At 42.1% G+C, this 20,492-nt stretch overlaps 1 protein-coding gene across 3 annotated transcripts in view; it reads right to left on the bottom strand.

Moving 5' to 3' along the window:
- The window catches only part of LOC109888398 (RNA-binding Raly-like protein), an 87,557-nt gene extending 69,890 nt beyond the window's left edge, over positions 1 to 17,667 (bottom strand). For all 3 annotated transcript variants that reach the window (XM_031812282.1, XM_020479562.2, XM_031812283.1), the window contains exons 1-2: positions 17,407 to 17,667; positions 2,085 to 2,160 (exon numbers count right to left, since the gene is read on the bottom strand). In XM_031812282.1, the coding sequence (XP_031668142.1) occupies positions 2,085 to 2,160; positions 17,407 to 17,446 (116 nt within the window). In that variant the 5' untranslated portion in view covers positions 17,447 to 17,667. The remainder of the gene's footprint in view (positions 1 to 2,084; positions 2,161 to 17,406) is intronic.
- Between the last annotated feature and the right edge of the window lie 2,825 nt (positions 17,668 to 20,492).

The raw sequence follows: 20,492 nt of genomic DNA, 5'->3' as shown, positions 1-20,492 counted from the left end.
TGAGAGAGCTAGAGGGAAATGGAGCCATGTCTAAAGAGAGCTTTCTCAAAACATTCCAATCATTCTTCACTACGGCTGTGAACTACTTGCAAGCATGGGGAAAGCATACAGATAATCTAAAATATTTACATGGTCTCCTTTTAAAAAGGCAACCTCAGCGTGAAGAGATCCAGAAGGCAGCAGGTACACTGCAGGAAAAATGCCCCAATGTGACCATCAATGAGGATGCATTGTTTGACGAGGTTACTGGCCTGCAAGAGTTCCTAAAGGGGGGATCGCTTGAAGAATGGAAAACATCTGAGATACCGCTTAGTCAGAGATGGAGCACGGTGGTTACCCACTTCAAAGAGAACGACATCCCACACACTAACCTGGCTAGATTAGCGTCTGTTGTCATGTGCTTACCTGGAAGTAATGCACCAGTCGAGAGAGTGTTCTCCCAAATGAATGATATATGGACAGCAGCAAGAAATAGGTTCACTGTTCCTACCTTCAAGGCCATGCTTATTGTGAAGACAAACTTCAACCTCCCCTGCCAGGAGTTCATGGAGAAGCTAGCCAACGACAGAGTAATCCTGAAGAAGATACATTCTTCTGAGAAATATACAGATTAGGTTGGAATAAGTATATTAGGTAGTTACCAATCTCATCATCATCTTATTTCTATATTAAGTTGTTACATATTTCACATATACTATTGTCTGTTTTTTTTCTTCAATTTTCTCATGTTCTCTTCTGCTCTTATTCTACCCAGACTACAGGACCACTGAATGGCTGTTCAGATCTGACAGTTCTGTCTTGTCTGTAGTGTTTCTGTAGCAGTTGTTTTCTCTATCACAGTGGGCCTGTTAGACTAAATACATGAAACCAGAATTGTCCCCCTTTTTTATTTCATAGATAATAACATTGGATATTTGAATTATATATTGACCACCGAACTGGAAATGTCCCCGGTTTTCATTTCAGAAATCTGGTCACCTTAGCATAGAGCCCCACATTGATGATCCCTTTTATACCATGACTATAGTTTAACACATTTGCTGCTAAAGATGGGTTAATTTGCAGGTAAAAATGTGTTCAACCTCCACTGCAGTAGGTAGCACATTTACTAGATAGCTACAGTAGTTGCCTTGGTAACCAACCAAACAGACTTGCTAGTTTAGCTAACTAAACCTTTGTGGAAAATTTGATCCAAAGATTAAGGCAGAGACCATTTAATTGTATAACAGAAATATCTTCAATCAAGTAGCTGCATGGGAGATCTATCTCTGATTCCACAGGGAACAACTCAAAGAATAAATGGTTTCATGCCCCTTATATAGTGAGAGGTCATAATACAATCATACTGTTTACCTAACAGATCTTTTCTAAGAGCAACAGTTCCAGAACACAATGGCCTTGTGTTAGGGTGTCGACATAACAGGAGTCTACGCAAGGCATAACATCACAGTTCAAAACAGAAAATGTTCATTGAGAAGTTACAACAGCTCACCCCAAATTCTGCTACAACAAAACCATCAGTTCTAGCTTGCTATTAGGAAAATCGAAATTAACAATGCCAATAATGTCAATGCGACTTTTGCTTTCAAATGCAACTCAAACATAGAACCTATAAGATTGAACTAAAGCCATTGAATTCTACCGTGCAAATATACTGTGCTTTATATGGAAATAATGCACGCTCTAGAATGTCCTTCAAGCCAATCAGAAACGAGTATTCAACAATGCCATGGTATAAATGATTATATAGTATAAAATATATATATATATAGTGTGTGTGCGTGCGTGCGTGTGTGCGTGCGTGCGTGCGTGTGTGTGTGTGTGTGTGTGTGTGTGTGTGTGTGTGTGTGTGTGTGTTCGTGCATGTGTTTCTCTGGTTTATCCCCATTTCTCAGCAGGGGCAAACACACCCAGCAACAACCTTATTTCATTACCCACAACCCATCACGAGGTGGGATATTTGCCACGGCAACAGGGTTGCTGCTGTAGGGCACACATAACAGAGAGAAGAGTGTGTGTGTGTGTGACATGCAGGTTAGCAGTTTAAAGTGATGTGAAAGTGTATAAACTGATATGAGACTCACCCGTATGGATTGCTGCTGGGTCTCTTGCTGCTGGTCCTGGAACGGCTGGACTTCAGCTCTCCACTCATGCTAATGTCTGTAAAGAACAACACAACCATAGTCAGGTGTGAAAAGGCATGGCACAGTATGGCATAACTCGCACCAGCACTACGAATACCAGGCTGTTTCTGCTTTAACCAACCATATCCTTTCTGTTTTTACTCTAGCAATTGACTTTTGTTGTTGTCGTCATGTGGCATGAAAACGACAGTGGTTGGCAGAAACAGGCTGTTTCTCTACACACTGACACTAACTGTGTCTCTGTTGGCGCCAACCAGCATCAGAAACACACATCTCTGTACATCAAGAGACTCTTGTCACAGCACATTAGCTCACTGGCGTTGAGACACATGGCATTGGTCATTCCGACTTGCACACATATTTGCGCACACACACACACACTCATACATTCACACACATACATATACACACAACATTCACACACCGTCCCCACGGCTCAATTATACCGGAGCCATCTTGATTATTGCACATGCCAGAGCACCTCTCCCTTCATGGCGTGTGAGAGGGGATGGTGGTTCAGAGAAGAGAGGCCATTCTAACATGGACAGATGGGAGAGGGGACTAGAGCGTGACTGAGCCGGCTGCAGAGAGAGAGATGTAATGGGGACTGTGCATCTTTGTGTGTGTGGTGGGCTTGTATTATTATCCTTGTGGGTGCTGTAAAATCCCCCAAATCCCCACAAGGATAGCAAAACAAGGAAAATTCTCAGGTCCCCATGAGGACACAGACTATTTTAGATTTAGGGTTAGGATTACAATTAGGGTTAGAATTACGGTTAGGGGTTAGGTTTAGGGTTAGGAGTTAGGGTTAGGTTTGGGGTAAGGATTTTAAATTAAAGTACATTTTAGGTCCCCACAAGGATAGTAAAACATATGCTGTATGTGTGTGCCTTTGTGTAGGTTTGCCCTCCCCTTTTTATATCCTGACCAAGATCATTTGCCTGTCCTCCAGGGTCTGGGTGTGACCTAGGTCTCCTCCACTGCATGGCCCGGCTCGGGCTCTCCCTGCTGGGGTTTGGCAGGGTGGGTCAGGCTGGCAGAGTGGCAGTACTCTGGAGCTCAGGCCCATGGCCAGCCTAGCCTCCCACAGTGACAGCATGCCTGATAAGCGGAGCTGTGCTGCCTAATTGCCCTCCGTCTGTCACAGGGAAATGTATGGGCTCTCAGTCTGCAGAATTTTGACAACGCACCCCGCCGTCCGCTGCCTCCTGTCCACATCCAGTGGCACACATGGGTCAACAACCACCTACAGATAGATACAGTATGCACAAACAAGCAAAGTATACACACTGCTGGTAGGAATATGCCTTGGTGAATGTAATTTCTAACAATTTCATGTCTTCTGAAGAGACATTTAGAAGAGCATTTGAAATCACCCCCCAAGCCCACAGCTACAGTGGCTTGCGAAAGTATTCACCCCCTCATTTCTCAAACTGGAATTAAAATGGATTTGTGTGGGGGGGGGGGGGTTGTATCAATTGATTTACACAACATGCCTACCACTTTGAAGATGCTCAGTGTTTTTTATTGTGAAACAACCAGGAAATAAGACAAAAAAATCAAACTTGAGCATGCATAACTATTCACCCCCCAAAGACAATACTTTGTAGAGCCACATTTTTCAGACAGGTTCTGAGCTGGGGTAATGAGACAGGCTCTGAGCTGGGGTAATGAGACAGGCTCTGAGCTTGGGGAATGAGACAGGCTCTGAGCTGGGGTAATGAGACAGGCTCTGAGCTGGGGTAATGAGACAGGCTCTGAGCTGGGGTAATGAGACAGGCTCTGAGCTTGGGGAATGAGACAGGCTCTGAGCTGGGGTAATGAGACAGGCTCTGAGCTTGGGTAATGAGACAGGCTCTGAGCTTGGGTAATGAGACAGGCTCTGAGCTTGGGGAATGAGACAGGCTCTGAGCTTGGGGAATGAGACAGGCTCTGAGCTTGGGGAATGAGACAGGCTCTGAGCTGGGGGAATGAGACAGACTCTGAGCTTGAGGAATGAGACAGACTCTGAGATGGGTGAATGAAACAGGCTATGAGCTAAGGGAATGAGACAGACTCTGGGCTGGGGGAATGAGACAGGTTCTGAGCTTGGGGAATGAGACAGGTTCTGAGCTTGGGGAATTAGACAGGCTCTGAGCTTGGGGAATGAGACAGGCTCTGAGATGGGTAAATGAGAGGCTCTGAGCTAGGGTAATGAGACAGACTCTGAGCTAGGGTAATGAGACAGTTTGAGATGGGTGAATGCACGCATAACTAGACTTACTGTAAGTGCAAGTTGCTTTGAAAAGAAGTGTATGTTAAAATGGCATATATTATTATATTCCCAGCTCCTGAACCATTAACAGATTACCAAACCATATTCCCCACCCCTGAGCAATCTACAGACAACAAAACCATCTTACCCACTCCTCAGCCATCTAAAAAATACCAAAAAGGCTGTACTTACACAGGCAGTTCTGATATTTTTTTCTGCTAATTGGTCTTCTGACCAATCACATCAGATATTCTCATATCAGATATTTTTCAGAGCTGATCTGATTTGTCCAGAGAGCAATTAGGGGGGTGGGGGGTGGAATCAGAATTGGGCTACCTGTGTAAATGCAGCAAAAGTCTTCCCCACTCCTGACCCATCTACAGCAGACCACACTTCATGCGCCCCTGTCCAAGCGAGACCAACTGTCACTCATCAAGAGCTGCTAATCAGTGGGAGCACTATCTGGGTGAGTTCTGCTGCCAAGTTGGAAAATTGCATCAACAAATGGTGAATTCCTGCCAGTTCACGCTGGGTTAAAAAAAGTGTTACAGTTGTCCACCAAAAATGACATTGCCGACTTAAGTGCAAAAGGCTTCAAATTGCTCATTGAACAAAGGGATGTTTGGGGGAGTGTTGTGCTAATAATCGTCATCGACAGGAGGTGTGAATTACAGACAATTACCACATGCCATGTGCTCAGACAGAAGCCATAGCTATTAGCCTAAACAAGGAAAACCATGTTTTAAAGTGGCACTCCAGTCTGCTTTTCACCTCATTTATCACCTGATTACAACCCGTAGCAGTGCCTGAGTAAAATAACTAGGGAAGCCAAGCCCCTCCCTACCCCCATAACCTGTTAATTAATATGCCTTGCGACTGTGATATATAGGCCTAAAGGCCGAGACAATAAGAAGACACAGTGGCAGAATAAATTCAACCACACCTTTCTTTTTTCACAAAACCGGATAGCAACCTCTGTCCAGTGAAGTCCACAAAGCATATTGCATGTACAGTAACAGAGCTACAGCATGGTCAAGCAAGTTAATGTTTCTGACATTTTCGGACAACTAAACAACTACTGATTTAGAACCATCGAGAGCTATCGCAGGTCGCAAGAAAAACAGGAACTGCCTCCACTATTCCAGCACCATTTCAACTTCAACATTTCAACATCATCAAATCACCTCTGCTTAGTCTAATACAGTGACAACAAAAAGATACCAAAAATAATTATGTCCAATCAACATAACCTAAATATGATGTGGCTGTCCATGGTTCTGATTTCTGTACTTGTGTGTGTGTGTGTGTGCGCGTTTGTGCAAGTAGAGAAACATGCTGACTCACCCTACTTCTAGAGAAACGCCAATGCCTTCCTCCTCTCTTTCATGTCGACGAAACGGTCTGTCATACAGTACATGCTTTTATTTGTTGTTGTCCTAGGCTACCTGGCTAAAATGCTTGCTCGCTAGCCTAACTTCCATTTATGGGCAATGTTAGCTAGTTAACTTTAGCCTTCTACATCTAGCTACATATTGAACTTCCATTCTCTCAGGCCAGGGGCACGACTAAGTATGCATTAATGGTTGGATCAGAATCACTGTTATAATCATTGCCCAATATGGAGAATTAATTAAAACCACAAGTCCAAATCCCTATCTCTATCCATGGCTAATTTAGGAAAGGGCCAATTTTAGCTAGCTGGCTAGCTAGCCACCGGAAGACAACAACACAACAAGATGCAACTATTAAAGTTTTTCTGTCAATTAATTTCAATGGGATTTGATAGGAGGGAAGCCAAATCCAAGCTGGCTTCCCTTGACACTTTTTTTTTGGTGCGCCAGGACCATTCACAGTTAAGCTCACACAGTACAGCTCAATGCGGATTGGCAAATTTTGTATACTATTTTTGTCAAGGGAGGCCAGATGCCTGCCTTCAATGCTACAGGGGGCAACAATGTCATATTTGTTTGGACCAGACAGCATCAGCTAGATAGCCTATACGAAAATTATGAAACACAGAGAGATGAAAGATTATTTATTTATTTTTTCTTGGTAATTGTTTATACACGCCACTATTTACAAAACAAAAGGCACATCTCAATAGGTGGTCCAGGTAAGTCTTGACATTTCAGTGGTGAGGTGGGCCTTTCCTCTTTTGTTCTCTTCTGCTCCTCTATTTTTCCTATTTTAATTTATTTTATTTAACCTTTTATTTAACTAGGTTGGCCAGTTAAGAACAAGTTCTCATTATCAACTGCGACCTGGTCAAGATAAATCAAAGCAGTGCGACAAAAACAACAACACAGAGTTGCACATGGGATAAACAAACGTACAGTCAATAACACAATAGGCAATAAATAGGCCAATAGTGGAGAAGTAATTACAATTTAGCAATTTACACTGGAGTGTTATACAGTGGGGAGAACAAGTATTTGATACACTGCCGATTTTGCAGGTTTTCCTACTTACAAAGCATGTAGAGGTCTGTAATTTTTTATCATAGGTGCACTTCAACTGTGAGAGACGGAATCTAAAACAAAAATTCAGAAAATCACATTGTATGATTTTTAAGTAATTAATTTGCATTTTATTGCATGAGATAAGTATTTGATCACCTACCAACCAGTTAGAATTCCGGTTCTCACAGACCTGTTAGTTTTTCTTTAAGAAGCCCTCCTGTTCTCCACTCATTACCTGTATTAACTGCACCTGTTTGCACTCGTTACCTGTATAAAAGACACCTGTCCACACACTCAATCAAACAGACTCCAACCTCTCCACAATGGCCAAGACCAGAGAGCTGTGTAAGGACATCCAGGCTAAAATTGTAGACCTGCACAAGGCTGGGATGGGCTACAGGACAATAGGCAAGCAGCTTGGTGAGAAGGCAACAACTGTTGGCGCAATTATTAGAAAATGGAAGAAGTTCAAGATGACGGTCAATCACCCTCGGTCTGGGGCTCCATGCAAGATCTCACCTCGTGGGGCATCAATGATCATGAGGAAGGTGAGGGATCAGCCCAGAACTACACGGCAGGACCTGGTCAATGACCTGAAGAGAGCTGGGACCACAGTCTCAAAGAAAATCATTAGTAACACACTACGCCGTCATGGATTAAAATCCTGCAGCGCATGCAAGGTCCCCCCCTGCTCAAGCCAGCGCATGTCCAGGCCCGTCTGAAGTTTGCCAATGACCATCTGTATGATCCAGAGGAGGAATGGGAGAAGGTCATGTGGTCTGATGAGACAAAAATATATATCTAAACTCCACTCGCCGTGTTTGAAGGAAGAAGAAGGATGAGTACAACCCCAAGAACACCATCCCAACCGTGAAGCATGGAGGTGGAAACATTATTCTTTGGGGATGCTTTTCTGCAAATGGGACAGGACGACTGCACCGTATTGAGGGGAGGATGGATGGGGCCATGTATCGCGAGATCTTGGCCAACAACCTCCTTCCCTCAGTAAGAGCATTGAAAATGGGTCGTGGCTGGGTCTTCCAGCATGACAACGACCCGACGACACACAGCCAGGGCAACTAAGGAGTGGCTCCGTAAGAAGCATCTCAAGATCCTGGAGTGGCCTAGCCAGTCTCCAGACCTGAACCCAATAGAAAATCTTTGGAGGGAGCTGAAAGTCTGTATTGCCCAGCAACAGCCCCAAAACCTGAAGGATCTGGAGAAGGTCTGTATGCTGCAGTGTGTGCAAACCTGTTCAGGAAACGTATGATCTCTGTAATTGCAAACAAAGGTTTCTGTACCAAATATTAAGTTCTGCTTTTCTGATGTATCAAATACATATGTCATGCAATAAAATGCAAATGAATTACTTAAAAATCATACAATGTGATTTTCTGGATTCTGTCTCTCACAGTTGGTGTACCTATGATAAAAATTATAGACCCCTCCATGCTTTGTAAGTAGGAAAACCTGCAAAATCGTCAGTGTTTCAAATACTTGTTCTCCCCACTGTATGTGCAGATGAGGATGTGCTAGTAGAAATACTGGTGTGCAAAAGAGCAGAAAAACAACAAAAATATGGGGATGAGGTAGGTAGTTGGTTGGATGGGCTAATTACAGATGGGCTGTGTACAGCTACTGCGATCGATAAGCTGCTCTGACAGCTGATGCTTAAAGTTAGTGAGGGAGATATTTCTCCAACTTCAGTGATTTTTGCAATTTGTTCCAGTCATTAGTTCCAGGCAGCAGAGAACTGGAAGGAAAGGCAGCCAAAGGAGGTGATGGCTTTGGTGACAAAACGGATGGCACTGTGACAGACTGCATCCAATTTGCTGAGTAGAGTGTTGGAGGCTATTTTGTAAGTGACATCGCCGAAGTCAAGGATTGGTAGGATAGTCAGTTTTACGAGGGTATGTTTGGCAGCCTGAGTGAAGGAGGGCTTGTTGCAAAATAGGAAGTAAATTCTAGATTTAACTTTGGATTGGAGATGCTCAAGCAAGGGGGAGGCCGATGACGTCACAGGTTCCCATCAGACCAACTCATTGAATGTTCTACTCCTAAAGTTTACAGTTGTGTCTAAAAAAACACAATTTTACTCAAAACATAACGTTTTACCCTTTTGTGTCTGCACTTTACTTTATTTTTATACTAGGGATATCACTTTTCAACAGTAAACGTTCCTACATTTCTGGAGGATGTCTTTAAAATGTATGTGCATCCAGGTGTACTTATGTGGGTGAGTCAACTTATTTGAATGACAATATTTCCCTTTCCTGCAGTCAAATGACCAAATGGCCCTCTAGCGGCTTCATGGGTGGTATATTATTCATATTTTTCATAAATCCATAATTAATAAACATGATAAAAAATAACACCAAAAATCCTGTGTTTCTATATCAAAAAGGATTCTGTGATGCATATAAAGTCTAATATTGGGATGCAAACTTAAAATGTAGTTCATTTAAACTTTTTATCTGACATGGTACAGGTGTGTTACCATCTGTGTGAGGTGTATACTTTTGTTTCAAAGTAGATTTGTTTAAGACTACCCACTGCAGTTTAACAAAGTGTGCTCCACTTGAAGTAGAAATCATTTTTTACATAAAACAAAATGTTTAATAATTTTGAGACTACAGGAAATAGATTGACTGCTATGTTAAACAACTGCGGTCATGGCTGCTTTGGTTCTCAATAGCCTTGTGGCTGTTGTAATATTTTCACTGTAGAAAAAACAGATCTCATAAAATACATTCTACAATGATTTTTTTACTTTTCCTATTGAAGGTAAAAGTTCACCCTGACCGCCTTCTCACTTCCTGCTCTGCATTTAGCTATTCAGATATTTTGTATCTTTATTGATTTTGTAAGAACGGACATTGCAATGTTTTCAGCTGATGGCAACCTACGATGGTGTTATGCAAAGTGTGCTTGTCAAACATGATGTGAGTAATTTTGCCTTCCATAGCCAATGCTACGATGAGAACATGTACTATATACAAATGGCCTGTAACAGAGTCAAATGCAATGTGACAATAAAACTCAATTGGTTTCAAGGAACAACGATAATGACAGGGAGAGATGAAAGGAAACAAAAGCAACACAATGCAATTAGCTTTCCCACTGTGATCTCAATCCAAACACATTCCAGGATGCCTCTCAACACTAAAAACATCGAAAAACACTACCACAAAGCTTTTAATGTCTGCTGGGGATAGAGCAGGACTAGAGTGACAAGAGTGACCATTTTTGGCACGTGTTCTGTTGTTGTTGTCTAAATGGCAGGCTTCCAGAGGTGGCATTAGCACTATGGGGGTGGAAGAGCATTTTGTGTTGAGGGGTTTGTTAACAGAGGACCCACCTGCACAGCGGACACAGATTGAGAGTCTATTAAGGAAAAACCAGGGAGGATGCTAACAGACTCAAAGTGGTCACATACACATACAGTACATGGATGAGGCTATTGGACAGTCACCACAGTGCAGCCAGTGCACACATTAGTTGGCCAGGCACCCTGAGCAGATTAGTCAACCCAGAGTCAGGATGTGGGATGGACACACAAACACGTGTAGGGTTGCAAAATTACGCTTATGCAAACTTTCCCAAAATTCCGGGTTTTTTCAGAAATTCCGTTTGAAAGATTTCTGAAATCAGGAGAGAATGAGCAGAAATTTCAGAAACCTACAACCAGGATTTCTAAAAAACCTGGGAATTTGGGGAAAGTTCCTGGGATTTTTCAAGCCTACACAGATTATACTTTATAGCATGAACACGGGCCTACAGTAAAAAACAAACAGTCATCGACAAGATGTTCTATGCATATTTTTCTATTTAATTCCTTATGGAATTTCTGATCACAGTACAACAGCAGAGGTAGGAATGAACTATTGTAAGAAACACTAACTCCACTTTTTCAACCCCACTATTGATGTAACATGGAAATCACACAAATTCCAATTCAGTTCCTAATCTGACAAAATGAACAATGCATTGACCTCGATTCTGATTATCCCTTGTTCATGAGTTTATCTCCACAATCTCTGTGTTGAAGTCTGTGAACATGATGACAAAGAGGCCAGAATGGGTGGAGGACTCGGTATAGAATCCCATCAACCACGAAACCAGTAAACTGAAACAGAGATGCGTCATCAAACAAGTGGCTGCAGCCAGTGACTGTCTGTCAGTGTGACCAAAACCAAGGTCACATGAAATTAGTTGTAATCATAACCACAGGATTATAAATCCATAATCCCTACTGCCGTGTTCTGACTGACTGTTGGCTCCTGCCTCTCCCACTGACCTCTACTCTGCCTCACCACCAGCTATGGTAAATGCTCATATCTAAAGCCAGCTTAATCACATTACCTGGAAGAGAGGAGGCTATGCATAAGCAAAAACATCCTATTTGGAATTAGGATTTGTTTTTTATTCGTTTTTTACTCAGGCAAATGCTGTGACCTCTTAAACTGGGAGTCAAGCCCCCGATGTGGAAAAGATGATGTAATGAGAGCCCTGAACTGTGTAGAGAGTGGAGTGACATTTTGGCAGTTTTGTGCGCTCCAGGAACAGATGAATTGTGGGGGATCCTGCACAGCGTGGAGCCCTGTGTGTTTTTGGCAAGTGGCATCGCCTATCACACATACACGAGGCTGGCATTCTGCAGTGGCAGAATGGGTAGTTAGTCAAACGAGACTGTTAAAGCACAGCCCACCCGCCTGCCTGTTCACATCATGCTGACACACAATGAAAAGTCTCTACCATCGTGCTGTTCTCAGATCTGACTTCCTGGATCACTCCCATCTGCTTTCTCTGACAGCAGTCCTGGTCCATTTGATCTCAGATCAGAGTCTGCTGACAGGGTTCTTACTGACGATATCACAAGCTGAGCAACCACCAACATCACTGTCATAACAATAGGCCTAACAAAGCAGCATGACGGGGAGTGGGCGTGAGAGGGAGAGAGAGGATGGAGAAAAAGATGGGGGGGAGACTGTTGAAAGAGAGAGAAAGGGGGATAGAGGGAGAGAGAATAGGTTAAAAAGAGAGTAGAGGAGGTACATCACAGCATTGCTGACAGTTGCATTATTGCCCTTACAAAACAACACATGAAAAAATCATGTGGAGAGAAAAAACATTATTTTCAGACACGTGTGAAATTTTCATGAGTCAGATACGTGAAACTCAGCCACTCCAGTGGTTCTCCTCTTTGTTTCTGATACAAGCTGCCTGATTGTTTTTCACATATAAAACTGCAAATTCTACTTAAATTCTTGCAGTAGGAATGTTTCCACCAGTTGGAATTAGGGTGACGAAATCTTAAAAACCCAAATGCGGGACAAGGGAAAGATTTTGCTTGACATTTGTGGAACAGTGGACAGAAAACATTTCTGGGGACAGGTTAACGGATCACATTGAAATGGACGACATGGTTCTGCTGTATAAAGGTCACTGCCTGTTAAAGGGGCAATCCGTAGTTGCAACATACATTTTTGGACTGATAAATGAATGATATGTACCCATTGATTCCTGAATAATATAGGAGTATACAGAGCCTTCAGAAAGTATTCACACTCCTTGACTTTTTCCACATCTTGTTGTGTTGCAGCCTGAATTCAAAATGGATTCAATTGAGGTTTGTTTTTGTCACTGGCCTTCACACAATACCCCATAATGTCAGTCGAATTATGTTTTTACATTTTCTTACTAATTCATTAGAAATTAAAAGCTGAAATGTCTTGTGTCAATAAGCATTCCACCCCTTTGTTATAGCCAATTGTAACAGAATACCGTACCTTAATTGAAAATGAAATCAAGTAAAAGTGAAAGTCATCCAGTAAAATACTACTTGAGTAAAAGTCAAAAAGTATTTGGTTTTAAATATACTTAAATATCAATAGTAAATGTAATTGCTAAAACATCATTAAGTATCAAATTCCTTATATTAAGCAAAACAGATTACATGATTTTTTATGATTTTTTATTTACAGATAGCCAGGGGCATACTCCAACACTCAGACATGATTTGTGTTTAGTGAGTCCGTCAGATCAGAGGCAGTAGAGATGGCCAGGGATGTTCTCTTAATAAGTGTGTGAATTGGACCATCCTGTCCTGCTAAGCATTCAAATTGTAACTAGTACTTTTGGGTGTCAGGGAAAATGTATGGAGTAAAAAGTTTTTAAAAATCTTTAGGAATGTGGTGCAATAAAAGTAAAAGTTGTCAAAAATATGAATAGTAAAGTACAGACAGATACGACCCAAAAACTGCTTAATTGGTACTTTAAAGTATTTTTACTTAAGTACTTTATACCACTGGTTATGGCAAGCCTAAATAAAGTTCAGGAGTAAAAATGTGCTTAACAAGGCACATAATAAGTTGCATGGACTCACACTGTGTGCAATAATAGTGTTTAACATGATCTTTGAATGACTACCGCATCTCTGTACCGCACATATACAATTATCAGTAAGGTCCCTCAGTCGAGTAGTGCACAGAATCAACCACAAAGACCAGGGAGGTTGTCCAATGCCTCAAATCCAACTTTAAAGTTGGATTTGATTTAGTCCTATTCTTTAACTTAGATTTTTGGTTGTAAATGGAGACATGAATCCAACATATCAATCATTAATTTATAGACACGCAGTGAATGTATAGTTATTAAGAGATCTCTCCATAATCATTTTCACGATAGTGCATTGGTAGTAGTCAGTGACAAATATAAAAGATGGGTTAAGTTTAAACCCTGAATGGGAGAACAAATGAATAGTTGCAGATCAACTCTCCAGTAGGAGGTGCTTTTCTGATAGTGGTTATAACGTTGAAGATCTAATGTTGTTTCAAAGGTTCAACATATTTTATACAAGGAGTATAATTTTCTATGTTGAAAATTGGTTACAATTATGGCGTAATGCTGTGGTTGCAATTTCACCCTTCAGAGAAGAACATTTGGATCTAGTTCTGTTCCAGATCTCTATTTTTTTTGCTCTCTGAGGACTATTCCTCCCTCTCTCATCCTCTCACTCTATCTTTCTATCTTTTTTCGCTCTCTGAGGACTCTTCCTCCCTCTCTCATCCTCTCACTCTCTTTCTCTTTTTCACTCTCTGAGGACTCTTCCTCCCTCTCTCATCCTCTCACTCTCTCTCTCTTTTTCACTCTGAGGACTCTTCCTCCCTCTCTCATCCTCTCACTCTCTCTCTCTTTTTCACTCTCTGAGGACTCTTCCTCCCTCTCTCATCCTCTCACTCTCTCTTTCTCTTTTTCGCTCTCTGAGGACTCTTCCTCCCTCTCTCATCCTCTCACTCTCTCTCTCTTTTTCACTCTCTGAGGACTCTTCCTCCCTCTCTCATCCTCCCATTCTGTCTCTCTCTAGCTTTTTCGGTTATTTTTGTAAATAATATTCTTTCACTGTTCATTAAAAACTCTATAACCCTTAAAGGTCCAATGCATCTGTTTTTTTATTATCTCAATATCAAATCATTTCTGGGTAACATTTAAGTATCTTACTAGCTAAACTTCCATCCATTTGGCGACAGATTTGAATGCGGATATTAAAACAATATATGTGCATTTTCCCACCAGATGTTTCAATCAAACAGACTTTTTAACAAATAAAATACTGCATGTGATGACAGTCCACAAAAAAAGCACTTTCTCACTTAAGGCCTAGATTCAATCAGATCATGCACTAACACCGTATAGCGATGTTTTGGCGGTGTTGGCTGTCAAATCAGTGAGCAGCTGCTCTTGCGATCATTGTCACGAAGCCACACCCGCCCCACTTGAATAAGAAGTTCAGAACAAGAAAGCGTAGGCTATATAGAAATAATTACTCTTAAATTGAAAAATCATTAAACTAGATAATAATGAATTCTATCATCCTAATGGAGGTGTAGATTACATCTCACATTCCAGTGTTCCACTTGTAAACAAGGCTGCATGGTATTTCTGTTAATGCTACTCTGTGCCGCCAATGGTAATGTCCTCTTTAGGTATAATGCAGAGAGCCACTTTTGACAGCTGTAATGAAGTTCCACCTAAGACATCGTCAAAACAACTGCTATGTGGATGTTGGCTAAAGTGGATCTGATTGAATCGAGCCTTAAGTTCCATGTACTGAACAAAAAACAAAAGTTGAAATGGTTTCCATTGCATTTTTAACACTACGTATAGTTTTGTCACAAAAACTGCAGAAAAAAATTGCAATAAATAGCATTAGAACCCAATCTGGTTTTGGCCCATACTCTTTAGACAAAAGTTAGCTGATAAAGTTGACAGAGTAGGTAATAAGATGATATGGATAAAAGCAAGATCCTTTTTGATTTTTAGAATTGGCAGCCAAGCACCGATCATCATGACATCAGCATCATTTAAATGATAGCCTACCCTCAATATTTATTGGATATTGTTCATCATAACTTATTTTATCTGCCTATAAACTGAATTGTTTTCCATGTCGTGGTGGTAGTAGGCTACGACATCATCACGTGACTCCAAGTTTACTGAGGCATTATGGTTTTTCTGTCAATATTTGCGCATAAAAGCTTTTCCACCGCAGTTGTTGCATAATCTATTTCAAAGACAAAATAAATATCCCACGTTGTCTAGCGTATTTAGTTTTGTCGATATTGGGAAGTTTTACTGACAAATTAGCTGTTTCCATAAGGCCTGTCATGATTTTTTTATGCATCAGGTCATTGTGATTGTTTTCAAATAAAATGGTCAAAAAGAAAGATAGCTTCTTAGCAAAGGGCAATTTCTCAAGCAAGAATTTTGCTAGAACTGTCTGGGAGTGGTCTGAGTTGGGAAGGAAAAACTGACAATTAGCTGTAATTGGCAGAGAGGTTTGGAACTCTCTGTCTTATTGGTCTATTAACTAATTTACCACATCGTGATGTCACCATGGAAGGCCAAAACTCCATCCCACCAAAACATAGCCTACGCTTTCTTGTTCTGAACTTCTTATTCGAGTGGGGCGGGTGTGGCTTTGTGACAATGATCGCAAGAGCAGCTGCTCACTGATTTGACAGCCAACACCGCCAAAACATCGCTATACGGTCGTCTGCTATCGCAGGTTAGTGCTTGATTTGATTGAATCTAGGCCTTAAGTGCAAAAGTGCTTTTATGTGGACTGTCATCACATGCAGTATATAAAAAAAAGGGCATTATCATAATGTTTTACAATTTCACAGTATTAACCTCATAGTGTGGTAATATATATAAAACATAGTCAAATCATGTTTTTGACTGCACTGGGCCTTTAATAAATGTCTTCTCGCCCTTTCTCTCTTTTTCTGGACCGTCTGATATTCGAGTTATTTTCAGGACAGTCCGATACTCTAGTTAAAGACAGCAATACAGACAGACAGACATACCAGTATCTGATAACTACTCTGTCAAAGGTGAAAATGAACCTCATTCTGTGTTGGCTCACTAACCAGAAACAGTGGCATCCCCCAAGGCCCAGAATCATACACATGCTCACACATACACGCATGCAGTGGCTAAGATGTGCAATAGAAATAACATCTTCCCTGTGAACCGATGTAATCCCAGTCTCCACAGTTATTGACAACTCCAGTGAAGGCTCAGCTGGGTAGAAGTTTCAGCTCTAGCCCTCGGTCCTGAAGACTCTCTCTCTGTCCTCTCTGCTCCAGTGAGAGAGAGCTGACACTGTAACCTTATTCTTCCTCCTGAGCTGCTTTGGTCTAGGATCGATTCACACAGTCTAGCAGTGCAGGAGAGCCTGTCAAGCACACAGCCTGACGCCTCAGAGAGTCCAAAACCAGCACCATTCTGTTGGCCAGCACACTATCACAGTTACGGACATCTGTCGTAACTCAATCTCATGCACCCATGCTCACACATACTGTAGCATGTATGTAGACATGCATAAGTGATCTCTTTCTTCCTCTCTGGCTGGCTGTCTCTGTCTGGCTATCTCTGTCTCTCGCAAGCATCCACGTACACACACACACACACACACACACACACACACACACAGATGAATGACAGATACATAACACGCTCTCATCACGCCCACGTCCACTCAAACACACCTCTCCAGTTCTTGGTTAAGCACAGCTGTGTTCGGAGAGTAAACAGTCGAGTTCCTGTCACCTCAACTCGGGATCCTTTCACTACCTCACTCACTCCTCTCTCTCCTTCTCTCGTTCTGTCTCTCGTTCCATTAGACAGGGTTATCCCTGGCCAGGCGTAAGGGTCGGCATGAGGAAATACCAGAGGGAGAGAGAAAGGGGGATAGAGTAAGGAGAGGGGAAATAGGGACAGGGGATTTAGGGAATAGAGAGGCAGTGGGAGAGAAACCCAGAGAAAGTAGGGAGGAAGGAGAAAAGAGATGTGAAAGAAAGGGGAGTGAAAAGTAGAAAAAGGGGGGTGAAAAAAGGGATAGACAGGGAGAGACAAAAATAGGGAAGGAGGTATAAGGTAGAAGGGAGGTATAAGCAGAGAGAGAGAGTGAGTATGAGATGCGTACATACACACTAAAATATAGAGACAAAGACACAGAGTGGTATCTTTTGCCTGGCATACTCACATCGTGGGCTGCGGTGGTGCTCACTTTTAAACAGGGTCATATCAGGGACGCCAAACAAAGAGGGCGGCTGTGGCTTTCAGACTGGACAGACAGATGGCTGGATGCTTTCCCTGCTTCTCTCTCTCACAATCAGTCTATTTTCCTCTCTCCTTATGTCCTCTCTTTCTTTCTTCCTGCTTTGGCTCTCTCTCTGCAGGCAGGCAGGCTGTGGACTGACGACTGTGTTACTACTGAATCAATGACAGAGCAGTTAGAGCAGCACCAACAGTATGTACCATCTGTCCCTCTGCAGCGGGGGTGGAGAGAGGAAGCACTGGGTTAGCCCATTAGCTCCAGCAGGCAGGGGGGGTTAGTGTGAGTGTGTAAATTGTTTTTTCACAGCAAGAGGAGCCTGGCTGGGGCTCAGGGTTTATAGAGCCTGCCCAGGCAAAGAGAGAGCTGCCAAGAAGTGTGTGTGTGTGTGTGTGTGTGTGTGTGTGTGTGTGTGTGTGTGTGTGTGTGTGTGTGTGTGTGTGTGTGTGTGTGTGTGTGTGTGTGTGTGTGTGTGTGTGTGTGTGTGTGTATGCGTGTGTGTGCATAGGGTGTGGTGAAGTGAGTGTAACTCTATCCACAGCCGGGGGCTGAGAGAGTGAAGGGGGACAGGGGAGGGCAGTGGTCTAAGAGAGGAGCATGAATCTGAGGACAAAGCAGAGCCACATACAGAGAACACGAGAGGAGCTCACCACTGACCTCACATCACACAGGGATGGCATTATACACAGGCACTCACACGCACCAAACACACACACGTCATACAGAGAATGTGGGTGTTGTGGGTGACAACTGGATGAGTTGACAGTGGAGATACTTGAGGATGAGGGGAAAGGGGGAGGGAGACAGAGAGGGCGGGCGGGCGGGGAGAGCGAGCGATAGAGAGAGTGGGGGGAGCGATAGAGAGAGAGAGGAATGGGGTGGGAGAGAAAGAGAGAGGAGGGGGAGAGACTCACCTCCCTGTTGTGGAGAGAGCAACATTAATTAAGCCTTATCTAAGACAGAGTCATTCTACTGAGGCTAAGACACACACACACATGCACGCAATCAAACGCTGAACACATGCTCACACACATACAGTATAAAAACAGGCAGTGTCCCTCGAGTGCAATGTGATTAGGGTGAGGAGCTAGATATTACAGACAGGTATAGCAGACCTCTGGTGTTTGTTCCCCTGCACTTGATTAACCAGTCATTTACTCAACAACAGAAACACGTCAATGCATAGTGGACCCCATCAGACAACTCCACAGTGTGGACACCTACCTTCAAACACGCATACAGTGCCTTCAGAAAGTATTCACACCCCTTGACTTTTTACACATTTTCCACAGGCCAAATTGAAAATGTATTATATTTAGATTTTTGTGCCACTGATTAATACACAGTACCCCACAATTTCAAAGTGGAATATATTTTTTTGAAATGATTACAAGTTAATAACAATGTAAATCTGAAATGTTTTGAGTCAATAAGTATTCAACCCCTTTGTTATAGCAAGCCTAAATACTGTACGTTCAGGGGTAAACATTTGTTTCTGGTCTGGCTGTGTTGTTGTCCGGCAGTAGCCAGCTTGCTAAATCAGACCCTTTACTACGCCATGGATGGAGATGGGGATTTGGACTTGCGGTTTTGACTTAATTCTCTGTACAGGCCAATGATTATGATGTCGAAGATTATGAGACGATTGAATTTCTATATGTAGCCTTGTAGGTTCAAGTTAGCTAGCTACCTAACTTAGCTGTTTCATTGATGCCCATGCAAGGAAGTCAGCTCTGTAGCCTATGACAACAAAAACTAAAAGTGTACTGTATGACAGAGCCATAGACCGTTTTGCCAACATGAAAGAGAGGAGGATGGCATTGGCTTTCAACTAGTCTACAAGTAGGGTGAGTCAACATTCTTTTTTTTAACTTGCACACGCACACACACACACACACACGTATAGAAATCAGTACCATGGACAGCCACATGATATGATATATTTAGGATATTTAGGATTGGACTATATTGTTTTTGGTATCTTTAAGTTTGTCTTCACTGTATTAAACTAAGCATACATAGCCTAGTTGTTTGATGATGTTGAAATGGTGCTTGAATAGTGGAGGCAGTGCTCCTGTTGTCTTTGTGCTGACTTGCGGTAACTCAGTGGTTCTATAGTAGTAATTGTTTAGTAAACTGTATTAAACATTGACTTGCTTGACCGTAGGTCATGTAACTGTTTGTTACAAGCAATATTTGCTTTGTGGACATCCCCGGACAGTTGTTGCTCTCCGGTTTTGTGAAGAAACACATTTATTCATCCTCTGTGTGACTGTCTTTTTGTTGTCTCGGCCTTATGGTGTATCACAGTGGCGTATGAACGAATGGGTTATAGAGCAAACAACACAGTTATCACAACAGAGGGTGTAATATGGCTTTTTACTGGCTTGGCTTGGCTTCCCCAGTGATTGTACCCACACACCGCTACTGCTCTATGTGCAATATCAAATCAAATCAAATCCAATTTTATTTGTCACATACACATGGTTAGCAGATGTTAATGCGAGTGTAGCGAAATGCTTGTGCTTCTAGTTCCGACAATGCAGTAATAACCAACAAGTAATCTAACTAACAATTCCAAAACTACTGTCTTATACACACAAGTGTAAGGGGATAAAGAATATGTACATAAAGATATATGAATGAGTGATGGTACAGAGCGGCATAGGCAAGATGCAGTAGATGGTATCGAGTACAGTATATACATATGAGATGAGTATGTAAACAAAGTGGCATAGTTAAAGTGGCTAGTGATACATGTATTACATAAAGATGCAGTAGATGATATAGAGTACAGTATATACGTATACATATGAGATGAATAATGTAGGGTATGTAAACATTATATTAGGTAGCATTGTTTAAAGTGGCTAGTGATATATTTTACATCATTTCCCATCAGTTCCCATTATTAAAGTGGCTGGAGTTGAGTCAGTGTGTTGGCAGCAGCCACTCAATGTTAGTGGTGGCTGTTTAACAGTCTGATGGCCGTGAGATAGAAGCTGTTTTTCAGT

This window comes from Oncorhynchus kisutch, linkage group LG3 (assembly GCF_002021735.2).
Source record: "Oncorhynchus kisutch isolate 150728-3 linkage group LG3, Okis_V2, whole genome shotgun sequence".
Lineage (NCBI taxonomy): Eukaryota > Metazoa > Chordata > Actinopteri > Salmoniformes > Salmonidae > Oncorhynchus > Oncorhynchus kisutch.
The sequence above is the reverse complement of the archived record's forward strand: the minus strand, read 5'-3'. Positions and strand labels throughout refer to the sequence as shown.